This window comes from Anastrepha obliqua, chromosome 6, assembly GCF_027943255.1.
Source record: "Anastrepha obliqua isolate idAnaObli1 chromosome 6, idAnaObli1_1.0, whole genome shotgun sequence".
NCBI classification, from domain to species: Eukaryota; Metazoa; Arthropoda; class Insecta; order Diptera; family Tephritidae; genus Anastrepha; species Anastrepha obliqua.
In genome coordinates this window covers 15,360,526-15,381,787 of record NC_072897.1, presented here as the reverse complement: position 1 = coordinate 15,381,787, position 21,262 = coordinate 15,360,526, and the positions used below count along the sequence as shown (strand labels likewise).

General features: G+C 41.5%; 2 protein-coding genes and 1 long non-coding RNA gene across 4 annotated transcripts; 1 reads left to right on the top strand and 2 right to left on the bottom strand.

Moving 5' to 3' along the window:
* Positions 1 to 10,010: 10,010 nt before the first annotated feature.
* On the bottom strand, positions 10,011 to 19,941 carry LOC129249912 (uncharacterized). Its single transcript, XM_054889576.1, has 2 exons — positions 19,870 to 19,941; positions 10,011 to 11,703 (listed from the first exon to the last, which is right to left on the bottom strand). The coding sequence occupies exon 2, from the start codon at positions 11,700 to 11,702 to the stop codon at positions 10,476 to 10,478; it is 1,227 nt and encodes a 408-aa protein (XP_054745551.1). The 5' UTR covers position 11,703; positions 19,870 to 19,941; the 3' UTR covers positions 10,011 to 10,475.
* LOC129249913 (uncharacterized) lies at positions 12,435 to 13,940 on the top strand. 2 transcript variants are annotated; one of them, XR_008582743.1, is made up of 4 exons: positions 12,435 to 12,683; positions 13,085 to 13,272; positions 13,335 to 13,422; positions 13,494 to 13,940. It is a non-coding gene; the product is annotated as an uncharacterized LOC129249913 (long non-coding RNA). The 2 variants fall into 2 exon arrangements; XR_008582744.1 differs by lacking the exon at positions 12,435 to 12,683 and adding an exon at positions 13,010 to 13,033.
* Positions 14,110 to 19,233, bottom strand: LOC129250158 (uncharacterized). The gene is made up of 2 exons (XM_054889802.1): positions 15,673 to 19,233; positions 14,110 to 14,739 (listed from the first exon to the last, which is right to left on the bottom strand). The coding sequence occupies exons 1-2, from the start codon at positions 19,231 to 19,233 to the stop codon at positions 14,110 to 14,112; spliced, it is 4,191 nt and encodes a 1,396-aa protein (XP_054745777.1).
* Positions 19,942 to 21,262: the final 1,321 nt, after the last annotated feature.

Genomic DNA, 21,262 nt, shown 5'->3' with positions numbered 1-21,262 from the left:
TTACAGATTCAGCTAACACATCTCTGTCGAACTCAACTCTGTTGAATATCCTAACAATACCTCAGTATCGTCAGGCTCCTTTCAATAATCAGCTAAATTACTGTACTTAATCAGACCATAACAATAGGCCAATTCGAATGGAAGCTGATAGTAGTATCCTTTCTATTCGGCAACATACTAACTTATCAACTAAAAATGTTTTCAAGAACAAAACAACAAATATATCTGAAAACCAAATCGCATCACCATCAAACACATGCCAATCGATCACCATTTTCTTAAACACAAAGAGTAAACTATTGGGTTGGGGAATACGTTCATAGCGTTTTTACCGAAGACTTCTATTTAAACAAAATACAATAATTATATCAATAAGTTAGTCAATTATATACATATTCACGGTTGCTGTTTACAACATCTTTCCACCTCTCGACCAATTTAATGATGTCGTTCCGCCAAAAATCGCCCGATCTGGTGTCAAAGAAGTTGTAAAGACGGTAATAAGCCGGTACAAAGTCCGGAGAATACGGCGTATGCTAAAGGAACTCCCATTCGTGCTCTTCTAGTGCGGCTTTGTTGACTTGTGCAACATGCATTATCGTGAAGGAGTATGGTGTGACCATATCGATCAGTCCTTTTCAGTCGAATAGCTTCATTCACGCGGGGTAGCTGGGCAATGTAGACTTCTTGTTGACCGCAGCTTTCTTTTCGAGCATTTCCCAGTGCACCATGCCATCCCAGTCCCACCAAAGACATGTTATGATCTTCTTTGGATGAATATCCGGCTTGACTCTCGGTTTCGGCGTATCTCCTGGAGCCACTCACTCTTCTCTTTGCTTCATATTGATGTATACGCACCGTTTCTCATCTCCCGTGACGATTCGGTACAAAAAGCGTTGTTTATGATCGCGTGTTGCTCGATGGCGGGTGAGAAGCTGAGAAGCAATTTGAAGGCGACATTCTTTGTTTTTTTTTGTTGAGCTCGGGAGGCACCTAGGCTCCCAATGCTTCAGTAAATCCATCGCAGTTCATTTTTTCCGCCAATTCACGACTGGTTTGGCGACCGTTTCCTTTGAAAGTGATTTGAGACGTTCTTCATCGAATTCAAAAACCTATTACACCTTCTTCGTACACGTCTCAAATGTTTCGGGCAGCTTTTTGACCTGGATGAAACATAAAGAAGTGCAGGTGTCGAAAGTGTTAGTTTTTGCCTCCTTGGTATTCCATTTCTAAGCCTCAAAACTAGTACAAAATTAAATACCTGAAAAATACAATTAACATAAATTGTTTTGTAGAGCAGAAAAAGTTCCATCGAATGAATACTTACTCTTTGTCAAACAATAAACAAATCGTTGTAAAATAAAAGAATACATATTTAAAAACGCTATTAAATTATTCTCCAACCGAATACATGCCGTATAAAATAGAGGCCAGTACTAATGAAGTAAACATGGACGGATATATTACGAATTCTCCTCGGAGAGCGATGTACATATATAAAACTGATTGTGATTTTTGCGAAAGAGATTACAACTCTGGCGAAAGACGTGAAGATATTGACAGTAATTTCACGAATGAAATCAACGTTTTATTTTGCCATTTATTATGAAAAAAAAACCAATGGTGAGGAGCTACATATATACGTATTTCAACGACTACGGGTGCATCCAAAAATTGTCAAGTCCATGGACAAGTCATTTAAACTTAAATCAATCAATGGCGTCAATCTGATTTATAAAAATGTTTAATAAATAGTTAGGATCATACCTCAACTTTTTTTACTCACAAATTTAAAAACCTTTAACGGTATCATGCTCCTAGCATTTTCCAGCGAGTTATCGACGATGGATTTCGTGAATACTTACGAAAATGTTGTCATGTTTACATGGGCCAATTACATTAAAATGGGATAAACCAAGTTTCCCAAGCTTAAGAGATAGCAGGAATGATAGTTTCGTTGGAAAAATTAAAGTGTTTTAAAACGGAGGAAAATTTGGTTTCATGAAATGGTTTCCGAACATGCCCAAATAAAGTAAATGACAAAGCTTCAAACACTCTTCGCGCGTTACGTTCCTGCCTTGGCTTATAGGGATATTATCCAAGATTTGTGAAGGACTATACCGGAATTGTAAAGCCGCTTACATAGAACCTGAGAGGAAAAAATGGAAATGTTGGGGCGAATAAATTGAAAATAGTCTTCATAGAACTAGATGCCGAAGATATAAGTGCATTCGAGAAAATAATAATAATAAAATGTGATGCCTCAAAGTTGGCATAGAATTAGAGTGCCATCCGTGAACCAAACTGGCTAGAAAGGAGTCCCGAATAAAACCCGAAAAATAATGGACAACAATGGATCTATTATTCCGGGTGGAACCCACACAAGTGGCAATCTACCCGGTGCCGGTGACGGCACGACCTCCCAAAGAAGCCGGGAAATCGAATAGTGTGGCAAGAGGGTAAAGGAGAAAGCGGTGGCAAGAGAGAAATCCTCATGCAGCTCTGTTGGCCCTTCTGCAACTGTGTCCTCCAAAAGGCCTCGATCGGCGGCAGTGACACCAACAGAAGCCACGGGTCCTCGGTGGGCACTGGCGCTCCCAAGCTGTCTTGCTCTCGACGTAAGCGGAGGAAGACGGTGTCTAAAAGCAGCACACCTCCCTGTCATGAGGTTGATGCTGATATCCACGCCACGACCCCCCATATCGGCGATAGTCAATGTGGTCTAACCGCCGCATCTACAGCAAGTCCAACCCAGCTGTCTGCCCGGCGAAAATTTTGTTAGTGGAGGATGGCGAGCTAGATCTTCGCCCGAGCACATCCAAGGGTGTGGCCAAGCCATCTTATAGCGAAAAGGCGGCTGGCCTACGACCTGTGGCTGTGATCGAAAAACTGGGGCCTGACCATCAGCTGACTGATGCAGAAATTAATTTCTAAGAACAGGGGATTGAGGTGGCAGTTGAGAAACTCAGCGATGCCTTAGTTGCATGTTTTTAGCCAGCCTGTCCAATTCGACCTCTCCTTGATCGGACTCCCGTTCCGTGGTGGAACCGGGAGCTCCAAACATTGAGGCGTGAGTCGAAAAAATTTCTAAACCGGCCCCCAAGACTAATTTTGCAGAGGACTGGGAGCGATACCGTCATATTCTGAATAACTACAAGAAGGTAATTCGTGAGTCGAAAAGGGCTTCTTTTAGGGAATTCTGCGGCGTTATTGAATCTCTGAGTGACACGGTAAAATTGGTTAGGATCCTGAAAAGGGATCCAGCCGCATGGCTGGGGTCCCTTAGGAAATCTGATGGCTCCTTCACGGAGAGCCAAAGTGAGAAATTCAGCTTGCTGATGGACTCTCAATTTCCAGGAAATCAGATAAGCATTCTCGGCGTGACTGGTACTTTGCAGATATGTGGTGAATGAAGCCGCCATTCGATTTGCCATCAAATCTTTTGGCGGCTACAAGTCCTCCGGACCAAATGGCATTTACCCAGTCATGTTGAAGGAAGGCGTAGAGTCAGTGACTGCAGCCCTGAAGAAAATCTTCACTGCATGCTTTGCACTGGCTTATATACCACGCTCGTGGTGGATGGTGAGGGTCGCTTTCCTCCATAAGGTTGGAAGAGATGACTACACCAGCCCCAAAAGCTTTAGACCTATCAGCATGACCTCTTTCATGCTGAAAAGTCTCGAACGGCTAGTGGAGTTACATATGCGTCAGAGCTCGCTGAAGGTTCAACCACTCTCTGCATTGCATCATGCCTATCAAAGCTGAAAATAATGTGATTCGGCATTGCAAAACCTTGTTGCTGGGATAGAGCAGACCATCGAGAGAATGGACTACGCTGTGGGCATCGTTTTGGATATAGAGGAGGCTTTTGATAATGCCACTTTCGACAGTATGTGCAGCTCTGCAGAGGCTGCCCCCAAGGTGGTGTGCTGTCTCCATTGCTCTGGTGCATGGTGATCGATCCCCTACTCACCACCTTAAATGGTGCTGGAGTCTACACACAAGCATATGCGGAAGACGTTATATGTTTGATGACGGGCCCTTCGCTTGTGAATGAGCTCTCGGCAAATCTCACCAAAACTGGTATTGCCCTCGTTCAAAAAAATAACAGTGACTCTCCACCAAAAAGGAGAGTCGTTGGTTTATTCCAGATTCGAACTCTTAACAAAAATGATTGTTACAACTCCAATCGCTTAACCAACTCATCTAAACAGTACATATGGAAGTAATGCAATTATAGGTGGTCAGATGGGAAAGTGATGCGAACAATATAGCCACTCCTCTCCAAATGGCAACCTCTACCCACTGTCCAGGACCTGATGCTCTCGACTTGGTACTCCCTGTCAAATCAAAATAACAATAAAAGAAAAAGAAGGAGTTAAGGCCTCCAGTCAGGAAATGATTGTCGAGCCATGTACGAGGGGTGCAAAACACAGCACCCCGCTTCTCAGACCAAGCCTACTTCAGTCGGCTACCAACCCGACCTCTGGTGAGGTAATCAAGGCGGCCTCTGGAAAGGTTTCCTTGGGGCCTCTGGTAAGGCCGCCAAGGTGACCCCTGGTAATGATGCCCCGTTGACCCTGCTACCTGAGGGCGAAATTCCTAAACGTAACCGCTCACAGGATGTGAGTGGACGCGAGTCCAAAAAGAGCAAATACTCCTCAGCCCATAGGGTTGAGGACCCTTCAACCAGTGAGGCAGTCGCGGCCGAGGGCGGCTTACAGTCAGGTGGCCAGAGATCATCCCCAAGTTGCCCTCGTGGACGCAAAAACCAATAGCGGAAGGGCGGTGTTACTCCTTTGGGATGCTATTGAGGGACGGCTATCGAGTATGGTCATCAGACACCTCATAGACAAAAAAGGGCCAGCAGCTCTCTTCGACTCGGGTGAAATCTGTCGAGGCTGTAGGGTTATAAAATGTGCCAATCAGTATTCGAAGGAGTTTCTGGAGAAGAGCCTTGCTACGGTTAGCAACGTCTGGGAAGGGCTTTCGCTAAAGCTCATCCCTGCCTCAGAAATTCCTAGCCGAATATGGGCTAGAATCTGTTTTTTTTTTTTGTTTTTTTTTTATTTCTTCCATAAAATATTACACCTGTCGTTAGATAATAAGTAATTTGATTTACAAAAAGATGGAATGAGAGTGATATTGAAGGGCTAATGCCCCAAGCTCATATAGAAGAAATATACATATTATTTAAAAACGAGTGGTTAACAAACAATGACCATGACATATACGATTAGTTGACAATTGATTACATCGATTTTGAAAGATCTGTTGGTGTTTGACGGTTAAGCTGACTTTGGGTAGATTTTTCTTTATTTGGTAGTCTTCTCATCGTAAGATTTGTGTGCGTTAATAATCTATTTATGTGTCTTCTGCTAGCGCTTTGTATTGTTTCATCAATAGTATCGATATCAAGGTCGCGATGAATATCTGCGTTAGGTATGTACCAAGGTGCATTAGTTAACGTCCTAAGTATTCTAGACTGGACTCGTTGAAGTATACTTAGATTACTTTTTGCAGCAGTGCCCCAAATCTCAATTCCATATTTCCAGATCGGAGCTATTATCGTTCGATAAATAAGTACTTTATTTTGCAATGATAGATTGGACTGAGGTCCAAGTAGTAGTACTTCATTTCGCTTTTTCTTTATATGCTCCTGCCAGTTTAATTTCGAGACGATCGTAATACGCACGTATTTCGCTTTGGTGTCAATATGCACGTCAGAATTACCAACGCTAACTGGTTCAATGGTTGTCTTTCGGTTTGTGTAGTTTACTTGTATTGTTTTGTCAGCGTTAATTTCGATGTTTAATTTTTTGAACCAGTTTAATGTCACATTTAATTCGTTTTGTAAATTTTGTTTTGCGACTTTTATATCTTTATGAGATACCATGAGGACTGTGTCATCCGCAAATGTTGCAATCATGCTGTTTTCTGACTTCGGTTCCGGTAGATCAGCCATGTACAATGGATACAATGTTGGTCCTAAGACACTGCATTGGGGAATGCCTGCGTTCATAGGTTGAATGTCGCAACATGCGTCGTTGTATTTAACATAAAAATTCCTGTCTTTGATGTAACTCTAAGCATAAGGTAAAAGTCATTAGGTAGTTGTGTTTTTAATTTATGGAGTAACCCAGAGTGCCACACTTTGTCAAAAGCTTTAGCTACGTCGAGGTATATGGACATGCACACTCTTTTTTTATTCAGGTCATCATTAATTTTGTGAACTACTCTATGAATCTGTTGGATTGTTGAGTGGTTTTTCCTAAATCCAAATTGGTGTTGGGGTATCAGATTCAGCTTGTTATAATAGGATTTATCTGGTCAAATAATATTTTCTCGAAAATTTTTGATATTGTCGGTAGTAGGCTGATTGGTCGATATGATGTCGCTAGTGTAGCGTTTTCGTTAGGTTTCGGGATCGCTATAACTTCAGCTACTTTCCAGGTACTAGGGAAATATTTGAGACTTATAGCAGCGTTGAAAATATTTCTTAGATAAATTATTGCCTTGTCAGGCATATGCTTCATAATTGTTCCCGAAATTTGATCGTATCCAGGCGATTTATTGTTCTTTAGAGTTTTTATTACTTGTTTTATCTCCGTAAGTGTGATTTTTTTAATTTGCTTCTTATTCTCGTTTGCTGCATAAGTGAGATTTATGTCGTTATTATTATTTCCAAAAGTACCTTTATAATGTTGAGCTAAGACCGTTGCTTTTTCTGAAGTGGTTCGGGCCCATTACCCTTAGTTGTTTTTATTGGTGATAAATGTATTGTGGCGCCCACCACTTTTTTCGTCGCCTTCCAAAGTGTGTAGTTTGAGGACTTTGTAGCGTCAATATTTTTGAGGTAATTGCTAAGTTTTTTGTCTTTTTCCTTTTGAAGTAGGTCTCTTATTTCTTTTCCCAATTTGTTTAGCTTTTTCTTGTCGTCTGGAAATCTTGTTGCCTGCCATTTCTTCCTTAGCTTTCTCTTTTGTTTTAGTTTCTTTTTTATCGTATCAGGTATGTAGTCATTCTTTACTTTAGTTGGTGAAGAGGGTGTAGATTTACTAACTGCCTTAATAGTTTTGTCGTTAAAAAAAGCTATAGCTGTCTCAATTTGATCGCCTGTTTTCAAAGATACTTTTGTGTCTAAATATGATTCCAAAAGCTCAGTAAACGCATTCCAGTCTGTACGATGATTATAAAGTGGTGGATTTAAGTTTTGTTGCGGTGGTTGTTGGGTTCTTAGTATAATTGGCAAGTGATCAGAGGAGAGCTGAAGACAAGATTGGATTAATTGATTTCATGATAAAAAAGTCAAGTAAGTCAGGTACTTTCTTAATGTCAAAGGGGCAGTAAGTGGGTTCTCTGTACTTATATAATTACAATTACGCGCTCTGATGGCGTCAAGTAATGCTTTTCCTTTCGTGTTTGCTAATCTTGAACCCCACATCATATTTTTTGCGTTATCATCTCCTCCGGCAATAAATCTAATATACTTCCAAGTGTTTCAAGGTAGTTAGCGTATTGTGTTGTTTTGTTGTTGTGTTTCGGAGGGCAGTAAGCAACTGATATGGTAAGCTGGCCTAGAGTGTCATTTATTTGTATCGTCGTTGCTTGCAGATGGTCCATTTGATATTCTTCCATTTTGTTAAACGTAATATTTTGTTTCAGTATAATAGCTGTTCCGCCGTATGCTCTGTTGTCAGGGTGATTGGTGCATATTATTTTGTAGCCGGGAATACTAACGTAGCTTTTGTCATTAAAATGAGTTTCTGACACCAATAGTATGTCAATGTTGTATTGGTCAATAAAAGTTTTAGTTTCAAGAATATGTTGATTTAGTCCGTTTGCATTCCATAAGGCTATTGTCATTTTATTTTGCTTGTCCATCGAATTTGGTGACCAGTAGTGTGATTATATTCATCATGTTAGTCATTTGATTGATGAGCTGGCTCATCATTTTTTTAAGTTTTTGAATATCATCATTTTGAGGGTTAGGCATACCTGTTTTATTATTTGTAGCTTGTGCTGCTACTTGCGCATAGGTTGATAACCCGATTCTAGCGGGTTCGACTGTGTTTTCTTGTTGCGGCGGGTTCAGTATCGGAGTTTGGAGTTCCTCTTTGCGTAGAGCTGGAAAACGTTGCGCCCTCAGTGATTTGTATACCATACATCCTTTATAATTGTCTGTGTGTTTTTCGCCACAGAGTGCGCATTTAATATTATTGCTACTTTTATCGATTGAACAGTTCGCAGTTTTATGCGGGCCTGCACACTTAACACAGATTGGATTTTTGGTGCAATAGTTTCTAGTATGCCCATATCTTTGGCAGTTGAGACATTGTGGAAGAGACCTTATTTGACGTGGGGGCTCGAATTTTACCTTACAATGCAATAGATTTGTTATATTGTATATATCTTTATTGTTACTATTCGTTTTGATTTCCAGTGAGAATAAAGGTAGAGGTTGTTTTGAGTCGCTTTTGAGGATGTTGAAAATATTTGTTACATCATGACCGTATTCAGCGAGTTCAGATTTAATGTAATTTATGTCTGTAGAATGATGCATATTGCGCAGAATTACTTTAAACACTTTTTCTTCCTTTGGTCGGAATGTATAGTATTGAGTATTTCGTTCTTTAAGTAGTTTTATTGTTGCTGAATAATGCGTTGATTCCTTCGTTTGTATCTTTATTTCATTGTTCTTAAGTACTTTTAGTTCATAGTTATTTTGTATACTTTCATTAAGAGCTTTGATAAGATTGCCTAATATTTGGACTTTTTGTACGTAGATCGGTGGTGGCTTTGGTACATATTTGGGCTTGTTGTTATTGAATTAAGAGTTTGCGTCTCTTCTTTTTCATTCTCTTCTAATTCGTTCTCTTGGTCCAGTATATCAAATCTATTCTCTGACGGTGGTTTACTCAGCCAATATGTCAGCTGTTGTTGTTTTGAGGACAATTTCCTTGTTTGCATTAATTGCTGCGTTTTCTGGAGAACTGCGTAAACGCTCGGGTGTTTGGCTTTTCTTTGAGTTGTTGGGTTGCTCAGCAATAGATGTTTTTAGTGTCGTGCACATAATAGACTTTGCGTTAAGTTAGCTATACATGAGCACGCTTGGTCTGCACACCCCGTCGCACATTGAGATCTGTACACTATTACTACACATTGTATAGACATCAGTTGCAGTGATCGCTGACCGAGTGAACATCATGTCATCGGAAAACGAAAAGATAATCGCGCTAATGGCAATGAAATGAAAATGAAAATACGAAAAAACGTAAACAACGCTTTTGGAGTGAACAATTTTATACAGAGCGAACACGTTCTACTCCTTAAAAGCACTTGAAACAAAATCTGAAAAAAAATTTAAAAATTTTGTACGGATGAATAATGAAAATTATCAAGAACTTCTAAAAATGGTAGAGCCTTTAATAAAAAAGAAGGACACCTTCATTAGAGACGCGATTACGCCCCATGAACGGCTTTCAGCTACTCTAAGATTTCTGTCATCAGGTGAAAGCTTCGAGGACTTAACATTTTTGACAGCAATATCCCCACATAGCCTAAGTCGGATTGTAATTGAAACTTGTGAAGCTATAATTAAGGCATTGAAAGATTATATTCAGGTAATTTATTAAAAAAAGTTCAATATTATAATTCATAATAAAAGAAAAAATTATAATAATTCAAAAAGTTAAACTTGAGCTCACTCAGAGCTCCTTAATGCGTGTAAGCGATTACACCTGCTGTATATTCGCTCGGATGCGACGCAATGGGCGGTTTTATATGTGGGCCTCCACGGTCGCTCCGATGAAATATTTTATATAAAAAATAGAAAACACAGCGTGTCAGTATATATTCTTTTAGTTTATTTCAGTAATATATATATATACATAGATATATGCATAGATGCGCATAGAAATATACATATGTGCGATATATGTATTGTCGTGTTAGATATGATTATTAGTGTAATTTATAATTTGCAACATATTACTTACTTTGTTGGCTGACACGTCTGGTGGCTCCTGATTGTACAATCCAAGTGAAAGTTTTAGTTAAAAATTAGAAAGAAAGTAACCTCGCCGAACAACGTTTAACACGGTAAACGTTTTAACTGTTCGGCGGGGAAATGCCAGGGTTAACGGCCTTCACGTTGCAGCGACTGGAAACGGTGGTTAGCAACAGTCGGAACGGTAGGCGCAGTTACCATTAGGGTGGCTAAAAATTTATATTTAATATTAGGGTGCGGCCTAAACATGCCGGCCCCCTTGCGATAAGCAATGATTATTTCAGGACAGAGGTGTCAGCCAACGTTCGGTATAAATGAGACATCGGAGGCTGCTGGTGCCGTCTGAAATGCTGCAAAGATATGTAATTTTATGTACGTGGATTTATTAGCACACAAAAAGTAAAATTTATTATATTTCAATTTATTGATTCCAGCTTTGTTTTATACAAAATAAAAAATAAAAAGTTTAGTGGAGCGGGCAGACCCCGGACAGTACCCATCCAAATATAGAGCCCTGCGCCATCAGGGTGCTGAGAGAGCGTGGCAGGGTCTCCTGTGTCATCACGCTGGCGTATATTTCTGCTCCTATCACTAGGCGGATAGGAGTGGACTCGAAAAATTTGGAGTCCGCCAGCCTCATATGTATGTAAGGCGCCGCTATACCCGGGTCGACGCTTCGGAAGGGGGTGACGCGCTGAAATTCCGGTACCACCGCAGCATGTGTGACAACGCGCTTCTGACTGCCGTTCCTTCCGCGAATCGTTATCACGCATCCCCTTTGGCCTCCTACCTGGGTGCTTAATAGACCTAGGTCCCTTGCGAGGCCGCTCGCAATGATGGTGACTGGGAGGCACGCGTCGATGAGGGCGCGCACCAGATGAAGGCGTCCCCCAGCCTCAATTTTGATGACGGCGGTTGGCATAATCGTCGCCACTGGGCGTAGCGCGTGGCCTGGAATGAGGTCGCCGGCGCGGAATGCGGGTGGTAATGCTCGCTGGCGAGGCCGAGTCGCCAGTCGAGCATTGCGTCGTGGTTGTTGGCGCACTAACGTCGTTCGCGTGCGTGGTCGAAAAGGCCTAGTTTCCGCTCCACGCTCGCGCCGACGTTCGTGTTGTAGCTGGGGTCGAAGAGGCCTGGTCTCCGATCCCCTGTCCATTCTGGTATGGAGAGGCGTTGTCTCCGATTCACGCTCGCGCCGACGCTCGTGTTGTAGCAGGGGTCGAAGAGGCCTGGTCTCCGATCCCCTGCCGACGGTAGTACGGCGAGGCCTGGTTCCCGCTGCGGCCACAACTGGGCGAAAAGGCCTAGTTTCCGCTCCAGCCGTGGTTTGATCGGGAATCGGTGTCTCCGCAAGATCGTCCGACGCATTGACTGATACCACGTCGCTGTCTTCTTCAGCGACTTGTTGGCTCCACGAGCGTCGCTCCTCCGAAATATGCAGCATGGTGTGATGGTGGTCGCCGCATCGTCTGCACCTTCCTTCGCTTGTGCAATTGCGCGAATTGTGGGCCATTGACAAGCAATTGGCGCAATAGTGACCCAGAAGCGCTTCCCGAAGCCGCTCAATCGGGCTTTTTCCCCGGAAGACGGGGCAGAGGCGTACTGGGTGCCTTGCGTCACACAAGCGGCACGCTGTCGGGTATCGTTGAGGGTGGCGACTGGCCCTTTGTTTCATCACACTGTAGCGAGTCATTCTGTAAAGATATTATTATCATACATCGGAGGGTGGCGAAATATTATTAAAAAAACGAAAATTTGTGTTGTGTGGTGCATTTGGCTGGTCAGTGCAGTGCTGATCACAGCGAAGGAGAAGACAAAGGAAAATAATATATATATTTTTGTTATGCACTATGCATATATGCACTAGGCATTTTAGTAGTTTTTTTTGTTATTTGGCGATGAGGAATTTTCATAGCCCTATGAGACACCCTGCCACCCAAAACAAAAAATGTACCTAATTGGGTACAATCACATATTAGTGTCATTTTAATATGTATGTTCACCGCCAGGGGGTGGGTACATCTAATGGACATTGCGATATTCGCCGCATGGGAGGATCGTGTCTTGGCTATGTGTGGATCGTAACCAGGTACAAGGTGTCCTCCCGTGGTGTGCATGATATATATTTTTTTCTTTTTGTTCTTATTATATTTTGGATATAAGAAGAACAAAATGATAAGCAAAAGAAGAAAAGAAAAAAAAAATTATATATATATAGATATAATTTTTCGTAGCATTTGCATGCATAAGTGCATGATGTTAGAAAAAACTAATAGTTTGCGTTATTTTACGCAAACTATCCCTGGAATGTGGAACCCATATATATCATTCCTGTAGGGTATTTTTGTTTTTGTTTCTTAATCACTAATTTCCTTAATGGCCGTCACCATTTCCTTTTCAAGTGTAGACGGCGTGTGACGCTAACGTAAATGAAGAAAAATTTTTAAGTGACAAGTTAACAAGGTGTTTGTTTAAAAAAAATTGAAAAAAATTTAAATGTCTGGCAGACCAAAGCGTCCTCTTGCCGCATATATGTTGTGGCTCAACAATGCACGCGATCATCCAGGCATTAAAGTAACCGGAGTGGCCGAAAAGGTGGAGAGAATTTGAGGCCCATGGAGGCAGCTGGATTGAAACCATATTCGCACAAAGTATCAAGTCACTAACGTTAAAGGTAAAATAAAATAATATGCGTACTTTTCGGTCGGTTACACATGCATTTATCGTCTGAAAGGAATTTAGTGGTAGTGAAAAGAAACAAAATAGAAACTTTGCATTTAATTTAATATAATAAAATTAAATAAATATTGATCAAAATGCATAGTGATAAGTAAATGAAAATTAATATTATATATGTGAAAAAAAATAAGTGACAAATGTGCCAGTGAGTAGTGTTAGAACTTGACGTTCTTCTACCCAGTGAGAAATCGTCGCGCTAAAAAAAATTTCAGGTCGGGCTTTAGATTAATTACACAAGTGTTAAGTGGTAATTTGTTTGCATTCCGGTTTTGCGTGTGAATAAAGGTTGTATAAAAAGTGCGTAATGAATTTTATAATTAATTCTGTGTGTTATAGGTTCCGTTGTTGGGCAATCAACATCAAAAGCGGCTGTGCGTTGTAAGCAGGATTTGCCGAAGCGATCATCAACATATGTGCTGAAGCACAGAAAAGCTGATGTGACTACGACCATCCCATGTTGAAGCTATTAGGGATATAGCCAACTAGAAGGATATCTCTAATCACCTCGTTGCCGCTGCTAAGAGGTAAATATGTTAATACGTGAAAGTGAAAATGTAAATGTGAAAGTGAAAATGTGCCTTTTTAGATGTTTGTATCATCCAAGCTTTAATTGACCTAGAGAAGCCTGTTCGAATTTGTGGGATGAATGTTGGGCAAAGCAAAGCTGATGAGTGGTAAGTAAACTCTTTCTATAAAATCTACGCCGAGAATACGCTTTCAATTTCATGATATTGAACTTTTTCAGATATTTTTAAATAAATAATTTAACTACAACACATTCCGCGTTTCTGATAATCAACGAAAAGATGCGAAATTTGAGCATTCAGTTACTATTGAAGAAATATTATAGAAAATTAACCCATGTTGGTTCTTGCTTACTTTGTGATATGTAATGCACACGATTCGTGAATTCTTCGTACCACTATTATTAGAATAAAATTACTTTAAACGAATTTGTATTGTACGTAGTAATTAGAGCTAACTTACGCGCTTTATTGAAGAATTATAGAAATTATTCCATGTGAGTTTTTGCTTACAAAGTAAGCAAGGGGAAGAAAGTTCTGTATACTAAAACTGCATCACTTATGTGTTGAAGATTTGTTATTGTAAGTTATGTCATGTATATCGGCGTGGATGAGTAGTGAAAATGTAAATTTTATAAATAAAAATATATTATTTGAAACTAAAGGAACTGTAAATGAAACTAAGAATACCTATTTTTTGTCCATTTCATAGCAACTTTAATTTTCTACAACCAACTTCAGGTAGGGAATTACAATTGCAATGGTTGTCGATCACCTTCTAATAAAGGGTGAATCGCAAAGTGAAATTTGTTTCTACTAGAGAGGCGTTGGAAGATATTACGTTGAGGTTGTAGGTGTGGATTTTTCCGTTTCATCTGGGCAAGGTGGAAGTAGGACCAATTTGACTAATGGTCTAGTCACCTGTCCCCTTTGTGTCGTGATGTCCACGACGCGTACCTGATTGTCGGGTCCAGGATGTAATTTTACTACTCGTCCCATTCTCCACTCGTTTGGTGGTAGGTTGTCCTCTTTAATTACGACAAGGTCCCCTACCTTGATATTAGGTTTTTGGAGTTTCCACTTCGTGCGTTTTTGCAATTCGATGAGAAATTCCCTTTTCCATCGTTTGCAAAAGGTTTGATGAAGTGCTTTCAATTTCTGCCACCGATTGACTATTGAGGCAGGATTCCCGCTGGTTTCTATTTCTGGCGGAGCTAAGAGATGTCCGCCAACCAGAAAGTGACCAGGTGTGAGAGGCTCTAGATCGGATGGCTCATTTGAAGAGGGACTTAAGGGTCGCGAATTGAGACAGGACTCAATTCGGCATAAGAGGGTATTAAACTCCTCGAAAGTGTATTTAAGGCCAGAGGCTGTCTTTTTAAAGTGGGCTTTGAAGCTTTTCACACCTGCTTCCCACAGTCCGCCCATATGAGGGGCTGCTGCAGGTATGAAGTGCCATGTTAATGCCTGGTGGGCATGTTTTGAAAGCGTGTTATTGCGTGCATCCGCAATAAACGCTTTGAATTCTGATCGTAAAGATCGAGAAGCTCCTACAAAGTTGGTACCATTGTCGGAGTAAACATTTTTTGGACATCCTCGTCTAGCAACGAATCTCGAGAAGGCTGCTAGAAAGGATGGGGTACTTAGGTCATTGGTGGCCTCTAAATGGATAGCTTTGGTGGCGAAACAGATAAATAGACAGACGTAGCCTTTAGAAATGCGACATCCTCTGCCGCGGAAGCTTTTGATGTCAAATGGACCTGCGAAATTTATACCTGTATTAGTGAAGGCACGCGAAAAGGTGGTGCGTACCTGAGGAAGGATTCCCATGAGTTGGGTTTGCGATCGTTTTTTATAGATCGTGCAGATCTTGCAATTATGAATGATGGATCGGATCATATTTTTGACTCGCGGAATCCAGTACTGCGTTCGAATTAAACGCAACATCAGCTGATTTTCCCCATGCAGTGATATTTCGTGGATGAATTTTGTTATAAGGCGAGATAACCTGCTATTGTATGGGAGGATAATAGGATGACGTTCGTTATATGATAAGTTAAGGGAAGCGGCCAGACGACCGCCTGCCCTCATGATGTCATCTTTGTCGAGGAATGGATTAAGGGGCAATAGCTCACTTTTTGTGTCAACTGTTTTCTTCTGCTTCAATTTCGCGTATTCTCCACCGTAATATTGCTTTTGACTGTTTATTATTAAGCGTTTTGTCGTTGCTTTAATTTCCTCAGGTGAAATTAAGCAAGACTTTGCTTGAAATGAAATCTTTGTATTAGGGTGGGTTCTTTGAGAGAATCTCATAATATATGATAAAACTCTCAAAGCCCTTGGTAAATTTGAAAAACGGTCAAGAATATCGCTGAAATTGATTGTTGCTGCTGAACATACCTTTACCTTTTTCTCTTCCATCGTTGTTTGATAATCACATTCTGATGTCGGCCATCGTGATTTGTCTTCTTGTAGGTAAGAAGGACCCTGCCACCACAAAGAATTATGAACCAGTTCCTTGGCCGGAAGTCCTCTGCTTGCTAAATCTGCTGGATTTGATGCCGAGTCCACATGACGCCAGTTATTGTTGCCTACCTTTTCCACTATTTTGGTTACCCGATGTGCCACAAAGGTTGACCACGAGCAGGGCGGTTTTCGAATCCATGCGAGGACGATTGTCGAATCTGTCCACAGATGAACATCCAGGTGTGCTAGGTTGAGATTTTCCGTAACCGTTTCTATGATATCCGCTAATAGGACGGCACCACATAATTCCAAACGTGGAAGGGATATCGTCTTAACAGGTGCCACTCTGGTTTTCGCGAGGAGTAGGTTGAGGTATACTTGATCCCGTTTCTTCACACGCAAGTAGACAGCAGCCGCATATGCCTTTTCCGAAGCGTCGCAGAACCCATGGATTTCGGCGTCGTCTGCTGGTGAATAGTGCACCCAACGAGGTATGCGGATATTGTCAATTTCCCCATAGTTCTGCATAAATGTCTGCCAGCGGTTTAATGTGACCGCAGATACGGTGTCGTCCCAATCAGTACCTTCTAACCAAATGTTTTGCATAATAATCTTGGCGGTAATTATTATTGGGGCGAGCCACCCTAGTGGATCAAAAAGTTTGGCGATTGCCGAGAGGATTTCTCTTTTCGTAAGAACATCGTGGTTTTTTATTGGCTTTGTCATAAAATAAAAATGGTCGCAATGAGCATTCCATCTTATGCCAAGTGCCTTTACCGAACTAGTGTCTTCGAAATCTAAAAAATCTTCATTGAGTAAATGGGCTTTTGGGATGCCCTTTAGAATATCGTTGCAGTTGGAAGTCCATTTTCGCAATGGAAATCCAGCGGACTGCAAAACTTGCGTAATTTCGTCTCTGGCTGTTATTGCAGAGTCGATGCTATGGCCACCGGCAAGAACGTCGTCAACATACATGCATTTCCGAAGTATGTTTGATGCTGTTGGAAAGGAATTTTCAACATCATCAGCTAATTGAAGTAATGTCCTTATCGCAAGATAAGGAGCACAATTTATGCCGAAAGTAACAGTCTTTAATTCGTATAGACTGATTGGGTCTTTCGGGCAAGTGCGAAAAACTATTCGCTGATATTTGGTATGTGTATTGCTTACCATTATCTGACGGTACATCTTCTCAATATCGCTGTTGAAGACATACTTGTATAATCGCCAGCGGAGGATCAGGACAGTCATATCTGCTTGCAATACCGGACCTGGATGAAGGACGTCGTTGAGGCTCAATCCATTGGCAGTCGGGCATGAGGCGTTAAATACCACGCGCACTTTGGTGGAGGTGCTCTCATCCTTCATGACGGCGTGATGAGGTAGGAAGTAGTGGTCAGTTGCATCTGCAGGTATGTTGGTTGTGATTTTCTCCATATGACCTAGCGTTTCATATTCTGCCACCACTCTATTATATTCTTTTTGCAGGGACGGATTTTTCGCGAGACGCGTCTCCTTCCGGAAGAATTGAGAGCAGGCGCTCTTGAGTGATGGTCCCAGCTTGATGGTTGATGGAAAATCCCGTTTGAAGGGTAAGGTGACGACATACTTTCCATCTTGGTTGCGCTGCGTAGTGGTCCGATATAATTCCTCGCAATACAAGTCATCTTCAGTCTGTCTTTCCTTTTTTGGGATGTCTTCTAATTCCCAAAAGGCAGCTAGTTGCTTGTCCAATGTGACTTCGCTGAAAAGAGAAATTATTTTTGTTTTGGGTGGGTTGACCGTTTCGGCTCGACCAGTTAGTATCCACCCGAATACAGTCTCTTGGGCAAGAAGTGTACTTAGTACATTTTTCTTCAAGCCGCTTAAAATAATTTGGGGATAAATGTCTCCGCCAAGGACAAGGTCCACTGGTTCATTGACGAAGAACCTCTTATCCGCCAATGTGAGATCTGGAAATGCTTGCCTTGTCATTGCGCTTACTAGGCAAGTTGGCAGATTTCCAGTTAATTGCGGCAAAACTAGCGCAATTGTGTTTATTTTTACAAAAGGGTCGATAGGCGACCGCAGTTGTAATGAGCACGCTTGGCTTACCTGCGCAGATATCGAATTGTTGATGCCCGAGACTTGGGCATGCAAGCGTTTAGATGGCAGGTTGATTCTACGTTTGAGGCGTTCAGTGATGAACGAACACTCAGAACCAGAATCGATCAGAGCTCGTGCTGCAAAATTTACATTATTATGGAATATATTAACCATGGCTGTTCCTAGTAGAACCCCCTTGTCCGTATTGGAATAGCACGATTTAAAATTTTGTGTTCTGCTATCCTTTGGCCTATTAGAGTCGAGGCGTTTTAGGGCCTCCTTGGATGTTGAGGGCAGGTCATCAGCGGGATCTCTGCTTTCCTTAAGAGCTGCTGCTTTTGTTTGAACGGCTGTAATGTGCAGGAGCGTGTTGTGTCTTGAGTGACATGTGCTGCAGTTATATGAGCTCGTACATCTCGACACCGTATGTCCTGACGACAGGCAGTTCAAGCAACAGTTGTTGCTCTTGACGCACGCGATGCGATCGGTGACCTTTAATTTCCGGAACTTCGGGCAACTTTGCAATTTGTGGTCGTCAGTGACACATAATTTGCACATATGTTTGGCGACACTTACCTGAAAGTTACCCATCCTTCTTGGTGTAGTTTCCGTATGGTGTTGTAAGATTTGCGCCTTGGGCGCTTTGTAGGCTTTAATTCCTTTTAAGCCTGACACTGTTTCAAGTGTCTGAAACCTGTTGGAAAGGAATTTGTCCATATCTGTCCACTTTGAAATTTCAGATTTGTTCTCTATCGTTTGTTCCCAAAGCGATAGAGTACTTTCTGGCAATTTCGTGGAGCATAAATAAGTAATAATTGCATCCCAGTTCGAAATATCTATTTGGTGGTTCTGTAAGGAGGAAATGCAATTATTAATGTCACGTTGGAGTTTTTTTATCGAACTGCCACATTCAGTTTCGATTGTCTGTAGGTTAAACAGGATCTTCAGCTGCGTGTTCACCAGAATCCGTTTGTTTTCGTACCTTTCGCAGAGATTTTTCCACGCTGTAGCAAACCCGTCATTAGTGAGCGGGCATTTCCTGACAATGTCTCTGGCTTCACCCTGTGTTTTTTGGTTGAGGTGGAACAGCTTTTCGACCGGGGTGAGGCGTTTATTTAATATGTAAATGGCCGTGAACATATCGCGGAATGTTGGCCAAGATACGTAGTCACCTTTGAAAATGTCCGTATCGCACGGTGGAAGGTGAATGTTAAGTTCGCGTACTGCAAGCTCTTCGCCTTCCCGGTCTGCCTTTTCCAGCCTCGCAGAGAGGTCAGCCATCGTCGACATGCCGCGCAAATATGTGTGGTAACATATTTTATTTCTCTTCTTTATTGCTGCCAGATCCTTAGGAGAAGGAGTTTCTGTTGAGAGCAAGTGGTCGTACGCTGCTTTGGCCTTTTCCCACATTGCTCTCAACTCCTCCTGTTGGATCCGGAGTGAAAACTTCGAATGGTCACTTGACGGAGTGCCATTAAAATCGGATTCGAATTCCGTCACGGCGTCGACTAACCGAATATACGTATCCATATTGTAGGTATGGGATACAAAAACTTACGCGGTATTAAACAAAAAGGATGCTCCTTCGCGAAATGGAGACGAATTCACAGCGAGACCCAAGCCCAAAATGCACCACCGAGATTAAAATAACAGTATATATTATGTATATTATGGAAGTCTGTATATATTTATTGAGCAAAAGGATAATATATTTAAATTTATATACGAAAATTTCGCCACCCACACAATAATCACCGATATGTATACACCTGTGCAAAAAGTGCGCTGGGATCGATTTCAATTTACTGCGGCGTTGTTTGTGTAGTTGTGTACTCAACTTCACAGCGGGAATGTACAAGTAAAAGGAATAAGAAAAAAAATGAAAATTCCCAACAACGCGCTGTTAGAGGGTTGATCTACTTGAAAATACCGCGCGCACTTGTATTGTCTGTTTGCGGACAGACGGAGTCGTTGACCCTTTTTGATTTTTTTTGTAGTTTTCTTATTTACACCAAAAAAAAAGGAGTGTGCAATAAATCCACGTACCTGTTTTTTCTGGAACGGATTGTTGGTGATTTGCTTGCTTATGATTTGCTTGCTTGTGATTTGCTTGCTTGCTTGATCTGTTGGCTTGCTGCTGATCTGTTGGCTTGCTGCTGATCTGTTGGCTTGCTGGTGATTTTGTTGGCTTGCTGCTGATCTGTTAGCTTGCTGGTGATCTTTTGGCTTGCTGGTGATTTTGGCTTGCTGGTGATTTTTTGCTTGCTGGTGATCTGTTGGTTGGATCTTTTATTTGATCCGGCTCGAAGGACCATGTATATTCGCTCGGATGCGACGCAATGGGCGGTTTTATATGTGGGCCTCCACGGTCGCTCCGATGAAATATTTTATATAAAAAATAGAAAACACAGCGTGTCAGTATATATTCTTTTAGTTTATTTCAGTAATATATATATATACATAGATATATGCATAGATGCGCATAGAAATATACATATGTGCGATATATGTATTGTCGTGTTAGATATGATTATTAGTGTAATTTATAATTTGCAACATATTACTTACTTTGTTGGCTGACACGTCTGGTGGCTCCTGATTGTACAATCCAAGTGAAAGTTTTAGTTAAAAATTAGAAAGAAAGTAACCTCGCCGAACAACGTTTAACACGGTAAACGTTTTAACTGTTCGGCGGGGAAATGCCAGGGTTAACGGCCTTCACGTTGCAGCGACTGGAAACGGTGGTTAGCAACAGTCGGAACGGTAGGCGCAGTTACCATTAGGGTGGCTAAAAATTTATATTTAATATTAGGGTGCGGCCTAAACACCTGCGATTACGATTACCAGCAAAAATATGATGACATATTCCCCAAGCTCTCTCCTGTAGCAATTCCGCATGCCATTAATTCGTTTTTTGACGATGTCAACTGTGGCTTGCGAATCAATTTCCTTATACTTTTCCAACAGCTTCTGCCAACTTTGATCACGCTTCACTTTGTTTTTGTAATTCTCGTTTTTTACTTCCCATAATATTTTTTCGCCCTAAAGGCTTGAATGAAATCGCGCCAAGCTTGATTATCAATTATAGCCATTGCGCACTCAACCTTTAGCGTTTAAGTTCACTCAAGTATGAGCTTTGGTATGCATTGAGCCCTATACACATGCCCACATGTAGCAACAACGAGCAGAAAAATTTAATCGATTCAATTTTCTGCAGACTTGAGTGCAGACCAACATTTTGGTCGTTGCGGAGGCTGTTGCTATAGTGGTGGTCTTTGTTGTAGATGTTAGTAGAGCAGTTATAAGAGGAGTGTGGATTTGATCTTTTTCTTTATTAAGCTTATTCGCGTGCGAGAGTACGGCATTTGGTCGGACCGCAAGCGGTTGGTTATGTAACAAATTGTTTACACTGTGAGAGCGTCTACGCTCGCACGGAGGA